This window comes from Salmo trutta, chromosome 34 (assembly GCF_901001165.1).
Source record: "Salmo trutta chromosome 34, fSalTru1.1, whole genome shotgun sequence".
Classification (NCBI taxonomy): Eukaryota; Metazoa; Chordata; class Actinopteri; order Salmoniformes; family Salmonidae; genus Salmo; species Salmo trutta.
Window position 1 is genome coordinate 20867819 of NC_042990.1, and position 16702 is coordinate 20884520.

At 44.2% G+C, this 16702-nt stretch overlaps 1 protein-coding gene across 1 annotated transcript in view; it reads left to right on the forward strand.

The window, feature by feature from the left end:
• Positions 1-5917, forward strand: part of LOC115173777 (ubiquitin-conjugating enzyme E2 E2) — a 49733-nt gene extending 43816 nt beyond the window's left edge. Inside the window, exons 5-6 of the mRNA XM_029732156.1 lie at positions 122-269; positions 4769-5917. Coding sequence (XP_029588016.1) covers positions 122-269; positions 4769-4866 — 246 coding nt within the window. The 3' untranslated portion in view covers positions 4867-5917. The remainder of the gene's footprint in view (positions 1-121; positions 270-4768) is intronic.
• Positions 5918-16702: the final 10785 nt, after the last annotated feature.

The window sequence follows — 16702 nt, forward strand, 5'->3', positions numbered from 1 at the left end:
TTATTTTTCGCTCTGCTTCTTCTGTGTTACTGGCACAAAGAGATGCTCAGCTCCCCAAGGACTGGAAAGAGCACATAAACCCCAGAGTGTATTGATATAGATGTACTTTATTGTTTTCTAGGTGACGTTCCGTACCAGGATCTACCACTGTAATATCAACAGTCAGGGTGTGATCTGTCTGGACATCCTGAAGGACAACTGGAGCCCCGCCCTCACCATCTCCAAGGTGCTGCTGTCCATCTGCTCCCTGCTTACTGACTGCAACCCTGGTGAGTGACACTCCAACCAACCAATCAGACCGAGAGACGTGAGAGAAGTGTGTCTCACTTTTGTTTATTATCTATTTCACTTGCTTTGGCAATGTCAACATAAGTTTCCCATTCCAATAAAGCCCTTAAATTGAAATTGAGAGAGTGCGTGCGAGAGAAGACACACGAGAGAGAAGACACACGAGAGAGAAGACACACGAGAGAGAAGACACACGAGAGAGAAGACACACAAGAGAGAAGACACACAAGAGAGAAAGTACCATCTCATCCTGGAATATAGAAGGTCTGAGGTAATCTGCCTTTAACTTAAAGAGCAGGAACCAAGACTTCAAAGAAATTGGAAGTACAGACACTGGTTGCCCTCTAGGTTACAGAGAGCTGGTAGTCCCATCCACCAAACTACCAGGTGTGAAACAGGGAAGAGACTCGGTGGGTATGCTAATTTGGTATAGAGCAGACCTAACTCACTCTATTAAATTAATCAAAACAGGAACATTTTATATCTGCCGAGAAATTAGTAAGGAAATTATCTCATCAGAGAAAAATGTCTTCCTGTGTGCTTCCTATATCCCCCACAATAGAATCCCCATACCTTAACGATGACAGCTTCTCCATCCTAGAGGGGGAGATCAACAATTTCCAGGCACAGGGACATGTACCAGTCTGTGGTGACCTAAATGCCAGAACCGGACACTCTCAGCACACAGGTGGACAAACACCTACCTGGAGGTGACAGTATGCCCTCCCAAATATGCCCCCCTAGACACAACGATGACAAAACAACCACAACTCCTGCAGCTTTGTCGCACGCTGGGTCTGTACATAGCCAATGGTAGGCTTCAAGAGGACTCCTATGGTAGATACACCTACAGCTCATCCCTTGGCTGTAGAACTGTAGACTACTTTATCACTGACCTCAACCCAGAGTCTCTCAGAGTGTTCAGTCAGCCCACTGACACCCCTATCAGATCACAGCAAAATCACAGTCTACCTGAACAGACCAATACTCAATCATGAGGCATCAAAGCCAAAGGAAATGCACAATATTAAGAAATGCTATAGATGGAAGGAAAGTAGTGTAGAAACCTACCTAAAAACAATTAGGCAACAACAAATTCAATCCCTTTTAGACAAATTCCTCTACAAAACATTTCACTGTAATAGCGAAGGTGTAAACTTGGCAGTAGAAATCCTAAACAGTATACTAGATCTTTTCAGATTCCCTATCAAATAAAAAAATTCCAAGCAGACAACCTAAGAAAATGCAGAACAATGACAAATGGTTTGATGAAGAATGCAAAAACCTAAGAAAGAAATTGAGAAACCTATCCAACCAAAAACATAGAGACACAGAAAACCTGAGTCTACGCCTAAAACAATACAGAAATACACTACGGAAAAAGAAGGAACAGCACATCAGAAATAATCTCAATGTAATTGAAGAACCCATATAATCTAACCACTTCTGGAACACAAACAACCAACCACACAAAGAGTTTCCAAAACGGAGATGTGTGGATAAACCACTTCTCAAATCTTTTTGGCTCTATAACAAAGAACAAATATAACCATATACATGATCAATTAGAAATCTTAGAATCAGCTATTAAAAACTACCAGAACCCACTGGATTCTCCAATTACTGTAACGGGGTGAGTGACTGGTTGCCGGGAAGTCAGGCGCAGGAGAGCAGAGATGGGTGATAACAGGAGAACTTTAATATACACCCTGGCCCAAAGGCACAGGCGAGGCAGCACAAAGCACAACCACGGTAACATGAACCGGATTAAACAAAACAAACAAACCTAGGTATGAAACAAACCTTGCGCAAGCCAGCCTGTAGCGTAACACCCTACACAAAGAACAATTCCACACACAGACATGGGGGAAACAGAGGGTAATATACATTTAGTCTGATGAGGGAATGTGAACCAGGTGTGCGGGAAAACAAGACAAAACAAATGGAAAATGAAAGGTGGAGCGGCGATGGCTAGAAGACCGGTGACGTCGACCGCCAAACGCCCCATGAACAAGGAGAGGGACCGATTTCGGTGGAAGTCGTGACAATTACATTGAATGAACTACAGGACAAAATACAAACCCTCCAACCCAAAAAGGCATGTGGTGTTGATGGTATCCTACATGAAATTATAAAATATACAGACAACAAATTCCAATTGGCTATACTTAAACTCTTTTAACATCATCCTCCACTCTGGCATCTTCCCCAATATTTGAAACCAAGGACTGATAACCCCAATCCTCAAAAGTGGAGACAAATTTGACCCCAATAACTACTGTGGGAAATGCGTCAACAGCAACCTTGGGAAAATCCTCTGCATTATCCTTAACAGCAGACTTGTACATTTCCTCAGTTAAAACGATGTACTGAGCAAATGTCAAATTGGCTTTTTACCAAGTTACCGTACGACAGACCAAGTATTCACACTGCACGCCCTAATTGACAAACAAACCAAAACAAAGGCAATTGACTTCAAAAAAGCGTTTCACTCAATTCGGCTTGAGGATCTGCTATACAAATTGATGGAAAGAGATGTTTGGGGAAAAACATACGGCATTATAAAATCCATGTACACAAACAAGTGTGCGGTTAAAATGGCCAAAAAACAAACGCATTTATTTCCACAAGGCCGTGGGGTGAGACAGGGATGCAGCTTAAGCCCCACCCTCTTCAACATATATATCAACAAATTGGCGAGGGCACTAGAACAGTCTGCAGCACCCGGCCTCACCCTACTAGAATCTGAAGTCAAATGTCTACTGTTTGCTGATGATCTGGTGCTTCTGTCTCCAACCAAGCAGGGCCTACAGCAGCACCTAGATATTCTGCACAGATACTGTCAAACCTGGGCCCTGACAGTAAATCTCAGTAAGACAAAAATAATGGTGTTCCAAGAAAGGTCCTGTTGCCAGGACCACAAATAAAAATTCCATCCAGACACCGTTACCATAGAACACACAAAAAACTATACATACCTTGGCCTAAACATCAGCGCCACAGGTAAGGCAAGAAGCGCCTTCTATGCCATCAAAAGGAACATCAACTTTGACATACCAATTAGGATCTGGCAACAAAATACTTAAATCAGTTATAGAACCCATTGCCCTTTTATGGTTGTGAGGTCTGGGGTCCGCTCACCAAACAAGAATTCACAAAATGGGGGAAAAACACCAAATTGAGACTAATAAAAAGTAACACAATAAAATAACAATAACGAGGCTATATACAGGGGGTTCTCATAATCAGTCTGGTCATTACTTCCCCTCCTTCCCCCTCGGGGGGCCCTCTCCCTCCCTCCCAGGCCCCTTCCCACATTGCATAGTGGGTTTGGAGCTGTCGCTGTGGGCCCCAAGTCTAAATAGCCTCCCACCCAGTCCCCCACAACTCCCCCTCCTCCTCTCCCCTGAAGGTGAACTTATTCATGCAGTAGTAGGGGTCTAGAGGATCAATGGAATATTATGGGATATAGCTAATTAAAGAAGGAGAGGGCAGAATGACAGTTAATGAACCCTCGCAGGCACAGTAATTGTATAATTCCTGGCTGTCTGGGTTGGGGTGCCACAAGGAGACCCTGTACGGTGCTCTGTAGCTCTAGTGTTTTCACCCCCGACCCTAGCCTAGCTGCGTTGGGGCCCTGGCCCCACTGCCGCTCACCCAACCAGCACCTGGAGCTCAGCAGGGGGGCTGCCATTTGAATGATTTTGAATTTTGCACCCATAGAAGTAGAATGAATGGAAAGGGCATCTCCATTCAAGTCAATGATGGTATAATGGGTGGACTGGCAGCCATTCGAAGTGTACCCATACCAGGAAGTAAAAGCAGGAAGTGTACCCTTCAATCTGTGCTGTGATTTGTTGAGTCAACTCAACTGACATTACAAAAAATACATTCCATTGCATGAGCCACATCAGTTAGAATCAGTTGATAGAACATTCCAAAATACCATGGAAATGATTGCATCACAATACCAGGCAGGCTTTGCGAGTGTACCAGTGAGTTTACCAGTCAGATTGCCAGGGTTAGAGCTTCCACGCCCATTATATTCATTCTATTTCTATGGTTGCACATCCCTGAATACACCCCTGGTCAGAGTGTGTCACTGTGATGTGCTGTAAAGGGAATATGTCTCTGTCATTTTGCTTCACCCTCCTTTCCTGTAGTACTAGTCAAGCCTGCTGTGAACACTTGATTCACATGATGTCTGTAAAAGTGTCTGCTACTTTATATGTCATATAATCATGGAGTGTCCTACTTGAGATGAACAGGGCTTCACAACATGGACAATTATTCATGGGTTTTTCCATTGAGGATGTTATAGGTATCAAGGTAGTCTGTAAAAATCACAGTTAATAGAAGCAAATCATTTATCTGAATAGTTGATCGTTTCTGACTGTAGACAAACACCCAATTGATGTGATGGGATGTGATTTAATAGTGTTTAAAATAATGTCATCCATGTTGTTCTTCCTCCTCACAGCTGACCCTCTGGTAGGAAGCATCGCCACCCAATACACAACCAACAGACCAGAGCACGACAGGATAGCCAAACAGTGGACCAAGAGATACGCCACATAGTCTGACAGCAAGGACCTACACTGTCCCCCTCCCAGACCCACCGCCACCACCCAAAATCTGTGGAGCACACCGACCCCTCATCCCTCACCCCCTAGCCGGCCTCAGATCTGGTTGTGTTGTATAGCCAACTCCTATAGTCATTGCATGCCAAACAATGAATTATTGGTATGTTTGGTATGACAATGATGAATTACATTGACATATAAGTCATTTAGCAGACGCTGTTATCCAGAGCGACTTACAGTTAGACCAATAGTATTTGGCTATACAGCACAAACAGATTTGGGACCAAGCTACTTGCCCCCCACTCTGAGCCCCAAATCTGTGGAAGCACGCCCACCTGACCTGACCCCCCCCCCCTATCACAGATGGCACCTTCATTGGGGAGGACGGGCTCATAGTAATGGCTGGAACTGAGTGAATGGTATCAAACACATGGCACACCCAACCCTCCTCTGACAACATGAACTGTTATTTGTCCCATGCAGACACTTGATCACTTCTTTTTTTTGGTTTTATACAAAGAGTATATTTCTTTCCAATACACCGAATGTTGATATGGTCATGAAAAGCTTTAATACTGTTATTCTTGTTGTTGTTGGTATTATTACATTGTTTATTGCTTTTTTTATATGCATTATGATTCGTTTTTTTAATACTAGACCCTTTATGTGATTGATGAAAAATGTATTCTATTCTAGAGCATTCTAGTCCATGCATTCTAGAGCCCATGCATTAGACTCCATGCATTCTAGAGCCCATGCATTCTATTAAGTGTTGTTGTTTAAGAGGCCATCTTCAATTTAAGACTGTCTGCAGAATTAGTGTCTACAAATGTAGAGTGGACTTTATTCTATGATTAATCATTCGATGTTATTTTTCTGCCCCAAGAAGTTATTGCCATGACAGTAAGTCTGTCTGGATCTGTGTGTATCTGGTCTTGCTGCTCACCTCCTGTGGTGCTAGCCAGCCGGCAGTTGTTTGCTGTACATTTGCCTTGTGAGAATACATACTTATTGAATACTCAATTAAACACTGGTTGTAATGTTAATTCTAGCTCGGCTAATCTGTTGCTAATGTGCTCACTGGGGGTCCTCTTCACTGGGTTAACCGTGGTGGATTTCAATGCACAATCAATCATATTTACTGCTGTTCAATGGTCATTCAAATATGAATATTATTAAATGCACTGAAGAGGAACAATGGGTACATATTGAAGACACGCATGCTCCTCCCCAGAATATTTTTACATCTCTATTTTCAAAGGATAATGCTAAGAACATGAACAACTTTCTAGCTAAGAACATTATAACAATATGAAGAAAATGAAACGTATTCTACAAGACCCAATATCACTCCCTAAAAACACAACGCTGCAGAACAATCCTTGGATAGCTTTTCAGAATTTACCGATTTAAATTGATCCACGTGGAAAACTAAAGGCATAGAAACCGTAAATGAATTGGTAATCAGAAAATACATTTACAGTATTTCCCATTACAGAATTTAAAAGCAATTTTGGACTGACAAATGTAAATATGTTCAAATACATGCACCTTAAGTTCAATATCAGGAAATTTCTATTTGAAATCTTTTGGATTTCACAGCAATCTTGAGGGAATCCTATTTTGAGTCAGAAAAGGATGATCATATGATTGGTAAGATATTCAAAACCTTGCAGAAAGCCTATCCAACTGACACTCTCTTAGAAAAATGTTTCAACGATTGGAACCAAGACTTGCATAATAAATTCTATACAAGGGACAAAATTCACAAATGAAATGTAAAACTAACAGTGACTCAATAATCCATGCCTTCTGGGAATGCTATGAAGTCCAAAAGTTATGGACACAGAAGGTTGGCTGTTAGAAGTATTACAATGTAAATATACTTTTAATCCGTCTGTCTGCATATTTCAAGATATGGCATATGGGGGTGCAGTGAGACGGTTCTGCCGAGTTGTTCTGCAGAGTTGTTCGAGGAAGGAAAGAGAGGAAGACCACACCACTCTCTCACTTCAGTATCATACCTAGTTATATTCTGATGATCTCTGTGTGTGTGTTTTCTATACCTGTTAGCTCCTCTCCCTGTAGGCTTTACAGACGCCCCCCACCCCTTGGCTGCAAACCTTTTAATTAAGTGTACCCTGCGCGCACAACCCATGTGGAATTATGGGTCTCTGGCAACGTTTGGAACTGCCGATCTGCAGTGAAGAACGCAGAGTTCATCTCACATATGCTGCCCTTCAGTCCCTTAATGTTTTGGCCCTGACGGAGACATTGATCACCCCAGAGAACACTGCTACTCCAGCTGCTCTTTCTTCATCTGACTATGTTTTCTCTCTGGTTGTCACGGTGGTGGCACAGGTCTACTCATTTCTCCTAACTGGAGATTTTCTCTTTTCTCCCTCTATCACCTGTCTATCTCCTCATTTGAATTCCATGCTGTCACTGTCACTAGTCCACTCAAGCTTAACATTGTTGTCATCTATCGCCCACCAGGATGCCCTTGGAGAGTTCCTCAATGAGCTTGACACCTTGATAAGTTAATTTCCTGACGATGGCACACCGCTCTTCGTAATTTATTTCCAACTTTGATTAATTTATTTACAACTCTCGCTTTCCCCTCCTTGCCTCTTTTGACCTCACCCTTCCCCGATCCCCTCCAACTCACAAGGCAGGCAGTACGCTTGACCTCATCTGTACTAGAGGCTGCTCGCCTACTAATCTCACTGCAACCGCCTTCCAGGTCTCTGATCACTTTTGTTTCCTTTTCTGCCTCCCTTTCCTCCAACTCTAACCACCCAGCCCCTACGCTGATGGTCATGCGCCGTCGCAATCGTCGCTCTTTCTCTCCCACTACTCTCCTGTTCTATCCTATCATCTCTCCCACTACTCTCTCCTCTTCTATCCTATCATCTCTCCCTTCTGCTAAATCCTTCTCTGTTCTGTCTCCTGATTCTGCCTCTTCGACCCTACTGCCCTCCCTTTCCGCATCCTATGACTTGCAATGTCTCCTTTCTTCCCAGCCCACTCGGCCCTCCCCTCCTGCTCCGTCACTGAGTGACTCATTGCGAGTTTACAGAACAGGGCAGCTGAGGGAAAATGGAGGAAAACTAAACTTCCAGAAGACATATCATCCTTTCATTCCCTCCTCTCTACCTTCTCTTCCTCTGTATCCACTGCTAAAGCCACTTTCTATCACTCTAAATTTCAAGATGCTGCCTCTAACCCTAGGAAAATCTTTTCCACCTTCTCCTCCCTCCTTAATCCTCCACCCCCTCCCCCCTCCCTTTCTGCAGACGACTTTGTCAATCACTTTGAAAAGAAGGTTGACGACATCCACTCCTCATTGACTCAGCCTATTGAGTCCTCTGTTCCCACTCACACAGAACTACCCTACGCCTTAACCTCTTTCTCCCCTCTCTCTCCAGATGAAATACTGCGACTAGTGAGGTCTGGCCACCCGACAACCTGCACGCTTGACCACATCCCCTCCTCCAGACTCTAGAGACCTTCTCACTTCCCTCATCAACTCATCCCTGACCACTGGCTATGTCCCCTCTAAAATCCAAATGGCCGAGTCGCTCACCTCCTCAAGAAACCAACACTCGACTCATCTTACGTCAAAAACTATAGACCTGTATCCCTTCTTGCTTTTATTTTCAAAACACTTGAGCGTGCCTTCTCTGATCAACTCTCTCGTTATCTCTCTCAGAACAATCTTCTTGACTCTAACCAGTCAGGCTTCAAGAAGGGTCACTCGACCGAGACTGCTTTTCTTTGTGTCACGGAGGCTCTCCACACTGACAAAGCTGACACTCTCCTCTGTTCTCATCGTCCTAGATCTATCCACTGCCTTCAACACCGTAAACTATCAGATCCTCCTCTCCACCTTCTCAGGGCTGGGTGTCTCAGGCTTTGCATTCTCTTGGATTGCATCCTACCTGGCAGGTCGCTCCTACCAGGTGACGTGGAGAGGATCTGTGTTTGCACCATGTACTCTCACTACTGGTGTCCCCCAGGGCTCGGTTCTTGGCCCTCTTCTCTCTATACACCAAGCCACTCGGCTCCATCATATCCTCACATGGTCTCTCCTATCATTGCTATGTAGATGACACAACCACATTTCTCCTTCCCCCCTTCTGACACCCAGGCGTGCCTGGCAGATATCTCAGCTTGGATGTCGGCCAACCACCTCAAGCTCAACCTCGACAAGACAGAGCTGCTCATCCTCCCAGGAAAGGCCTGCCCACTCAAAGACCTCTCCATCACAGTTGACAACTCCACAGTGTCACCCTCCCAGAGTGCAAAGAACATTGGTGTGACCCTGGACACCACCCTGTCATTCTCTGCAAACATCAAAGCAGAGACTCGCTCCTGCAGGTTTATGCTCTACAACATCCATAGAGTACAAACCTACCTCACACAGGAAGTGGCGCAGGTCCTAATCCAGGCACTTGTCATCTCTTGTCTGGACGACTACAATTCGCTGTTGGCTGGGCTCCCCGCTTGTGCCATCAAACCCCTGCAACTTATCCAGAACACTACAGCAAGCCTGGTTTTCAACCTTGGCACCGCAATGGTGGAACCAGCTCCCCTTGAAGCTAGGACAGCAGAGTCCCAGCCCATCTTCCGAAAGCACTTGAAATCCTATCTCTCCAAAGAGTATCTTTAAATAAACCCCCTCAACAACAAAAAACCTGAACCAACACTTGACCCCCCCCGTCCCTTCTAGCTCTGACTGATTATAGCTACTTTGAGGAAAAGTGTACTTATTATGCCTGTGATGTGTTGCTGTCCCACCTAGCTATCTTAAGATGAACACTCTGGATAAGAGCGTCTGCTAAATGACTAGAATGTAAATGTATACCCGATGGGTTGGACGATACTTTTCTTGTCAATCATTTAGAAAAACCGTACATGTAAAAACTGTAAATCAACCAATCCTCCATCGTTAGCACAATGGAAAGGTCAAATGCTTTATCTAAATGTTGAAAGTGTGTGGGGGATGGAGAGAAAAAAAATGGTGCAGTTTGAGGCCATGTGGTGGAGAGTGATGCGGGCGCTATAGATAGGGGTGAGAGCAGGTGAGTCTGGGCAGGGGTGATGGTGTGAATGTTTGTGTATGTCTGTATGTTGTCGTTTTGTATGTGTATGTTTTGTATTGTAAAACATTTCATTAAATATAATACACCCATTTTAGATGTTTTATTATTTTCTCATGCCACATTTTAAAGCTCCACTTTCAAGAGCTTTTCCTTTTTATGATCAGTGATGAAAGTTAAAGCTACTGTATGTTCAAGTAAAGAACTCTCATCTTGTCCCCTGTCTATTCACAGTGACAGTTCTGAGATTCCATTCTGCAATTCTACAGTTCTGAGTTCCGACCATTAGAACTACCACAGAAAGGAACATTCCAAATTAAATGTTTGGTTTTGAGCTTTGTGGAGTCTTGTTTTGTGAAAATGATTCATTAGTTAAGAGCTCATTCATTATTAATTAGGCAGCAATGCTGCTTCTTATTGCTAATTACGACAATGGCCTCAGTCATTGTAGGCCTATTCCAACATAAACCAGCACCACATCTTCCCTCAGGCACATGGATTGCTCAGCCCGCTCTAGAGAGACTGTTGCAGCATTAGTGGTGAGAAGAGAACTGATCCAGAATGAATTAGTAGAATCATTGCCTTTTCAAAGCCAGAGTTGACAGGAATGGTGTCAGGCCTTACAATTCTGTATTGTGCAGCCGTAAATTATTTGGTGTAGGTTGGACCCTAATTTCCTATTAGGCAAAGAGAAGTGGCAAAGTGGAGAGACACCAGCGGAAGGATGTAATTGTTGTTTCCAGGCAGGGAATGGAAGGGGGTCTCCATCGCTACTTCACAGTGAGAAGAAAAAAGATGATTGTTTCTGATGCATCAGAGCCACACAACCTCCCTTGTTGTATTCCTCAACCTTCTCCACCCCCAGCTTGTCCTAAGAGACCAGGGCAGGGGGAATTGTAGGTAAGGACTTCACGAGTCTCTAGTCTACAAAATGACTAAACTATTGAAAATGGAGTGGTCAATTAAGCAATAAGGCCCAAGGAGGTGTGGTACATGGCCAATATACCACGGCTAAGGGCTATTCTTATGCACGACGCAACACGAGTATAGCCGTGGTATATTGGCGATATATCACAAACCCCCGAGGTGCCTTATTGCTGAACTGGTTACCAATGTAATTAGAGCCCATGATATACGGTCTGATATACCATGGCTGTCAGCCAATCAGCATTCAGGGATCGAACCACCCAATTTATAATATAATCCATATCTAATATCTCAACCTTTTCCGAGGGACTGGCTGCCGGTATGGTGTGTTCCTCCTTTGAGGACAGTAAATCCCACAGGTTGGTGGTGTGGTCAATGGTTTAAGGTTAGGCTCAATCAGACCCTCTGACTGGAGAGGTTGACTGTTTGCCCTGTAGCCTACTGCACTCAAATGAACCCTTTAAGACCAATATTGGTCATGTGTATACATTCAAAGTGTAGTTAACTGGACTTTGTATGGACCATCAATCAATCAAATGTATTTATAAAGCCCTTCTTACATCAGCTGATGTCACAAAGTGCTGTACAGAAACCCAGCCTAAAACCCCAAACAGCAAGCAATGCAGGTGTAGAAGCACGGTGGCTAGGAAAAACTCCCTAGAAAGGACAACCTCCTGTGGTCTGCCATCACATTGAAGAAGCCATCCCATGTGGTGAAGCCACTACACCAGGTGAGTTCTGACTGTACAAAACAGTAGCCTACATCTACCTGCAAGTTAGCGTCTTCGCTCGGTTATCCATTAGCCTACATGGCCCATTGTTACCTGCAACAAGAGGATGGGAGACAATTTGGAAGGAATGCTTTGGCATGCAGGAAACTTAATGTAACCTAATATGACCATCATAAAGAAGAGATAAGAACATATAGTCTCTCTCCGTCACCCTCTGCTGATTATTGGGAGTGTCTGGTAACTTGACTTTTTCATTATGTCTTGATGAGCACATTATATCAGAGGAGGCTGGTCGGAGGAGCTATAGGATGACAGGCTCATTGGAATGGAATAAATGGAACGGTATCAAAAGCATCAAAGATATGGAAATCACGTTTGACTCTGTTCCATTCCAGCCATTACAATGAGCCCATTCTATAGCTCCTCCCACTAGCCTCCACTGCATTTTATATATATATATATCTATATATATACTGCTCAAAAAAATAAAGGGAACACTTAAACAACACAATGTAACTCCAAGTCAATCACACTTCTGTGAAATCAAACTGTCCACTTAGGAAGCAACACTGATTGACAATAAATTTCACATGCTGTTGTGCAAATGGAATAGACAACAGGTGGAAATTATAGGCAATAAGCAAGACACCCCCAATAAAGGAGTGGTTCAGCAGGTGGTGACCACAGACCACTTCTCAGTTCCTATGCTTCCTGGCTGATGTTTTGGTCACTTTTGAATGCTGGCGGTGTTTTCACTCTAGTGGTAGCATGAGACGGAGTCTACAACCCACACAAGTGGCTCAGGTAGTGCAGCTCATCCAGGATGGCACAGCAATGCGAGCTGTGGCAAGAAGGTTTGCTGTGTCTGTCAGCGTAGTGTCCAGAGCATGGAGGCGCTACCAGGAGACAGGCCAGTACATCAGGAGACGTGGAGGAGGCCGTAGGAGGGCAACAACCCAGCAGCAGAACCGCTACCTCCGCCTTTGTGCAAGGAGGAGCAGGGGGAGCACTGCCAGAGCCCTGCAAAATGACCTCCAGCAGGCCACAAATGTGCATGTGTCTGCTCAAACGGTCAGAAACAGACTCCATGAGGGTGGTATGAGGGCCCGACGTCCACAGGTGGGGGTTGTGCTTACAGCCCAACACCGTGCAGGACGTTTGGCATTTGCCAGAGAACACCAAGATTGGCAAATTAGCCACTGGCGCCCTGTGCTCTTCACAAATGAAAGCAGGTTCACACTGAGCACATGTGACAGACGTGACAGAGTCTGGAGATGCCGTGGAGAACATTCTGCTGCCTGCAACATCCTCCAGCATGACCGGTTTGGCGGTGGGTCAGTCATGGTGTGGGGTGGCATTTCTTTGGGGGGCCGCACAGCCCTCCATGTGCTCGCCAGAGGTAGCCTGACTGCCATTAGGTACCGAGATGAGATCCTCAGACCCCTTGTGAGACCATATGCTGGTGCGGTTGGCCCTGGGTTCCTCCTAATGCAAGACAATGCTAGACCTCATGTGGCTGGAGTGTGTCAGCAGTTCCTGCAAGAGGAAGGCATTGATGCTATGGACTGGCCCGCCCGTTCCCCAGACCTGAATCCAATTGAGCACATCTGGGACATCATGTCTCGCTCCATCCAGCAACGCCACGTTGCACCACAGACTGTCCAGGAGTTGGCGGATGCTTTAGTCCAGGTCTGGGAGGAGATCCCTCAGGAGACCATCCGCCACCTCATCAGGAGCATGCCCAGGCGTTGTAGGGAGGTCATACAGGCACGTGGAGGCCACACACACACTACTGAGCCTCATTTTGACTTATTTTAAGGACATTACATCAAAGTTGGATCAGCCTGTAGTGTGGTTTTCCACTTTAATTTTGAGTGTGACTCCAAATCCAGACCTCCATGGGTTGATAAATTGGATTTCCATTGATTATTTTTGTGTGATTTTGTTGTCAGCACATTCAACTATGTAAAGAAAAAAGTATTTAATAAGATTATTTCTTTCATTCAGATCTAGAATGTGTTGTTTAAGTGTTTATTGTTATTGTTTTGAGCAGTGTATATACAGTCGTATGAAAAAGTTTGGGCACCCCTCTGAGGCTGCATAATAATTTACTCTGTCGTCACAGAAAATGATCACAGTGGCATGCCTTTCATTTTCTAATAAAAGCTGAGTACTGGGGTTTTGTCCAGACAAAGATTTTTAGTGTAGCAATATTAAGTTGTATGAAATTAAATCAGATGTGAAAAACAGGCTATGCAAAAATTTGGGCACCCTTGTCATTCTGTTGATTTGAATACCTGTAACTACTTAGCACTGATTAATTGGAACACACAATTGGTTTGGTGAGCTCATTAAGCCTTGAACTTCATAGACAAGTGCATCCAATCATGAGAAAAGGTATTTAAGGTGGCCAATTGCAAGTCGTTGTTCTCTTTGACTCTCCTCTGAAGAGTGGCAACATGGGGGCCTCAAAACAACTCTCAAATGACCTGAAAACAAAGATTGTTCAACATTATGGTTTAGAGGAAGGCTACAAAAAGCTATCGCAGAGATTTAAGCTGTCAGTGTCCACTGTGAGGAACATAGTGAGGAAATGGAAGACCACAGGCACAGTTCTTGTTAAGGCCAGAAGTGGCAGGCCAAGTAAAATATCGGAGAGGCAAAGGCGAAGGATGGTGAGAATGGTCAAAAACAGCCCACAGACCACCTCCAAAGACCTACAACATCATCTTGCTGCAGATGGTGTCACTGTGCATCGTTCAACAATTCAGCGCACTTTGCACAAGGAGAATCTGTATGGGAGAGTGATGCGGAAGAAGCCTTTTCCGCAGACACGCCACAAACAGAGTCGCTTGAGGTATGCAAACGCACATTTGGACAAGCCAGCTTCATTTTGGAATAAGGTGCTGTGGACTGATGAAACAAAGATTGAGTTATTTGGTCATAACAAGGGACGTTATGCATGGCGGCAAAAGAACACAGCGTTCCAAGAAAAACACTTGCTACCCACAGTAAAATTTGGTGGGGGTTCCATCATGCTGTGGGGCTGTGTGGCCAGTGCCGGTGCTGGGAATCTTGTTAAAGTTGAGGGTCGCATGGATTCCACTCAATATCAGCAGATACTTGGGAATAATGTTGAAGAATCAGTCACAAAGTTGAAGTTACGCCAGGGCTGGATATTTCAACAAGACAACGACCCAAAACACTGCTCAAAATCTACCCGGGCATTTATGCAGAGGAACAAGTACAATGTTCTGGAATGGCCATCCCAGTCCCCAGACCTGAATATCATTGAGAATCTGTGGGATGATTTGAAGCGGGCTGTCCATGCTCGGCAACCATCAAACCTAACTGAACTGGAGATATTTTGTAAGGAGGAATGGTCCAAAATACCTTTATCCAGAATCCAGACACTCATTAGAGGCTATAGGAAGCGTCTAGAGGCTGTTATTTTAGCAAAAGGAGGCTCTACTAAATATTGATGTGATTTTTCTATTGGGGTGCCCAAATTTATGCACCAGTCTAATTTTGTTTTGATGCATATTGCACATTTTCTGTTAATCCAATAAACCTCATTTCACTACTGAAATGTTACTGTGTCCATCAGTTATTTGATAGATCAAAACGAAATTGCTGATCCAAACACCCAATTATTTATAAATGGAAATCATGGAAATTGTCAGGGGTGCCCAAACTTTTTCATACGACTGTATATATATAACAGAAATATAAACACAACATGTAAAGTGTTGGTCCCATGTTTCATGAGCTGAAATAAAAGATCCAAAACATTTTCCAGAAGCGCCAAAAGCTTTTCTTTTAAATTCTGTGCACAAATTTGTTTACATCCCTGTTAGTGAGCATTTCTCCTTTGCAAAGATAATCCATCCTCCTGACAGGTGTGGCAAATCAAGAATCGGCCACTCTAAAATGTGCAGTTCTGTCACAACACAATGCCACAGATGTCTCAAGTTTTGAGGGAGTGTGCAATTGGCATGCTGACTGCAGGAATGTCCACCAGAGCTGTTGCAAGATAATTGAATGTTTTTTTCTGTACCATAAGCCACCTCCAATGTAATTTTAGAGAATTTGGCAGTGCATCCATCCGGCCTCTCAACCGCAGACCACGTTTAACCATGCCAGCCCAGGACCTCCACATCCGGCTTCTTTACCTGCAGAATCGTCTGAGACCAGCCACCCAGACAGCTGATGAAACTGGGTTTGCACAACCAAAGCATCTCTGCACAAACTGTCAGAAACCGTCTCAGGGAAGCTCATCTGCGTACTCGGCGTTCTCACCAGGGTCTTGACCTGACTATAGTTCGGCATCGTAACTGACTTCAGTGGGCAAATGTTCACCTTCGATGAACACTGGCACGCTGGAAAAGTGTGTGTTTCATGGGTGAATCACAGTTTCAACTGTACCTGGTATATGGCAGACAGCGTGTATGGTGTCATGTGGGTGAGCGGTTTGCTGATGTCAACGTTGTGAACAGAGTGCTCATGGTGGCGGTGGGGTTATGGTATGGGTAGGCTTAAGCTACAGACAAAAACACAATTGCATTTTATCGATGGCAATTTGCACAGAGATTCTGTGACGAGATCCTGAGGCCCATTGTCGTGCCATTCATCTGCTGCCATCACCTCATGTTTCAGCATGATCATGCACAGCCCCATGTCTCAAGAATCTGTACACAATCCAGAGCATCCCAAACATGGGATCTACGTGTACGTGTACGTCCCAACAACTTCGCACAGCCATTGATTAGGAGTGGGACAACATTCCAGACTACAATTAACATCCTGATCAACTCTATGTGAAGGAGATGTGTCGCGCTGCATGAGCCAAATGGTCACACCAGATAATGACTGGTTTTCTGATCCATGCCCCTACCTTTTGTTTAAGGTATCTGTGACCAACAGATGCATATCTGTATTCTCAGTCATGTGAAATCAATAGATTAGAGACTAATATATTTATTTCAATTGACTGTTTTCCTTATATGGACTGTAACTCAATAAAATATTTTAAATTGTTGCATGTTGCGTTAATATTTTTGTTCAGTGTATA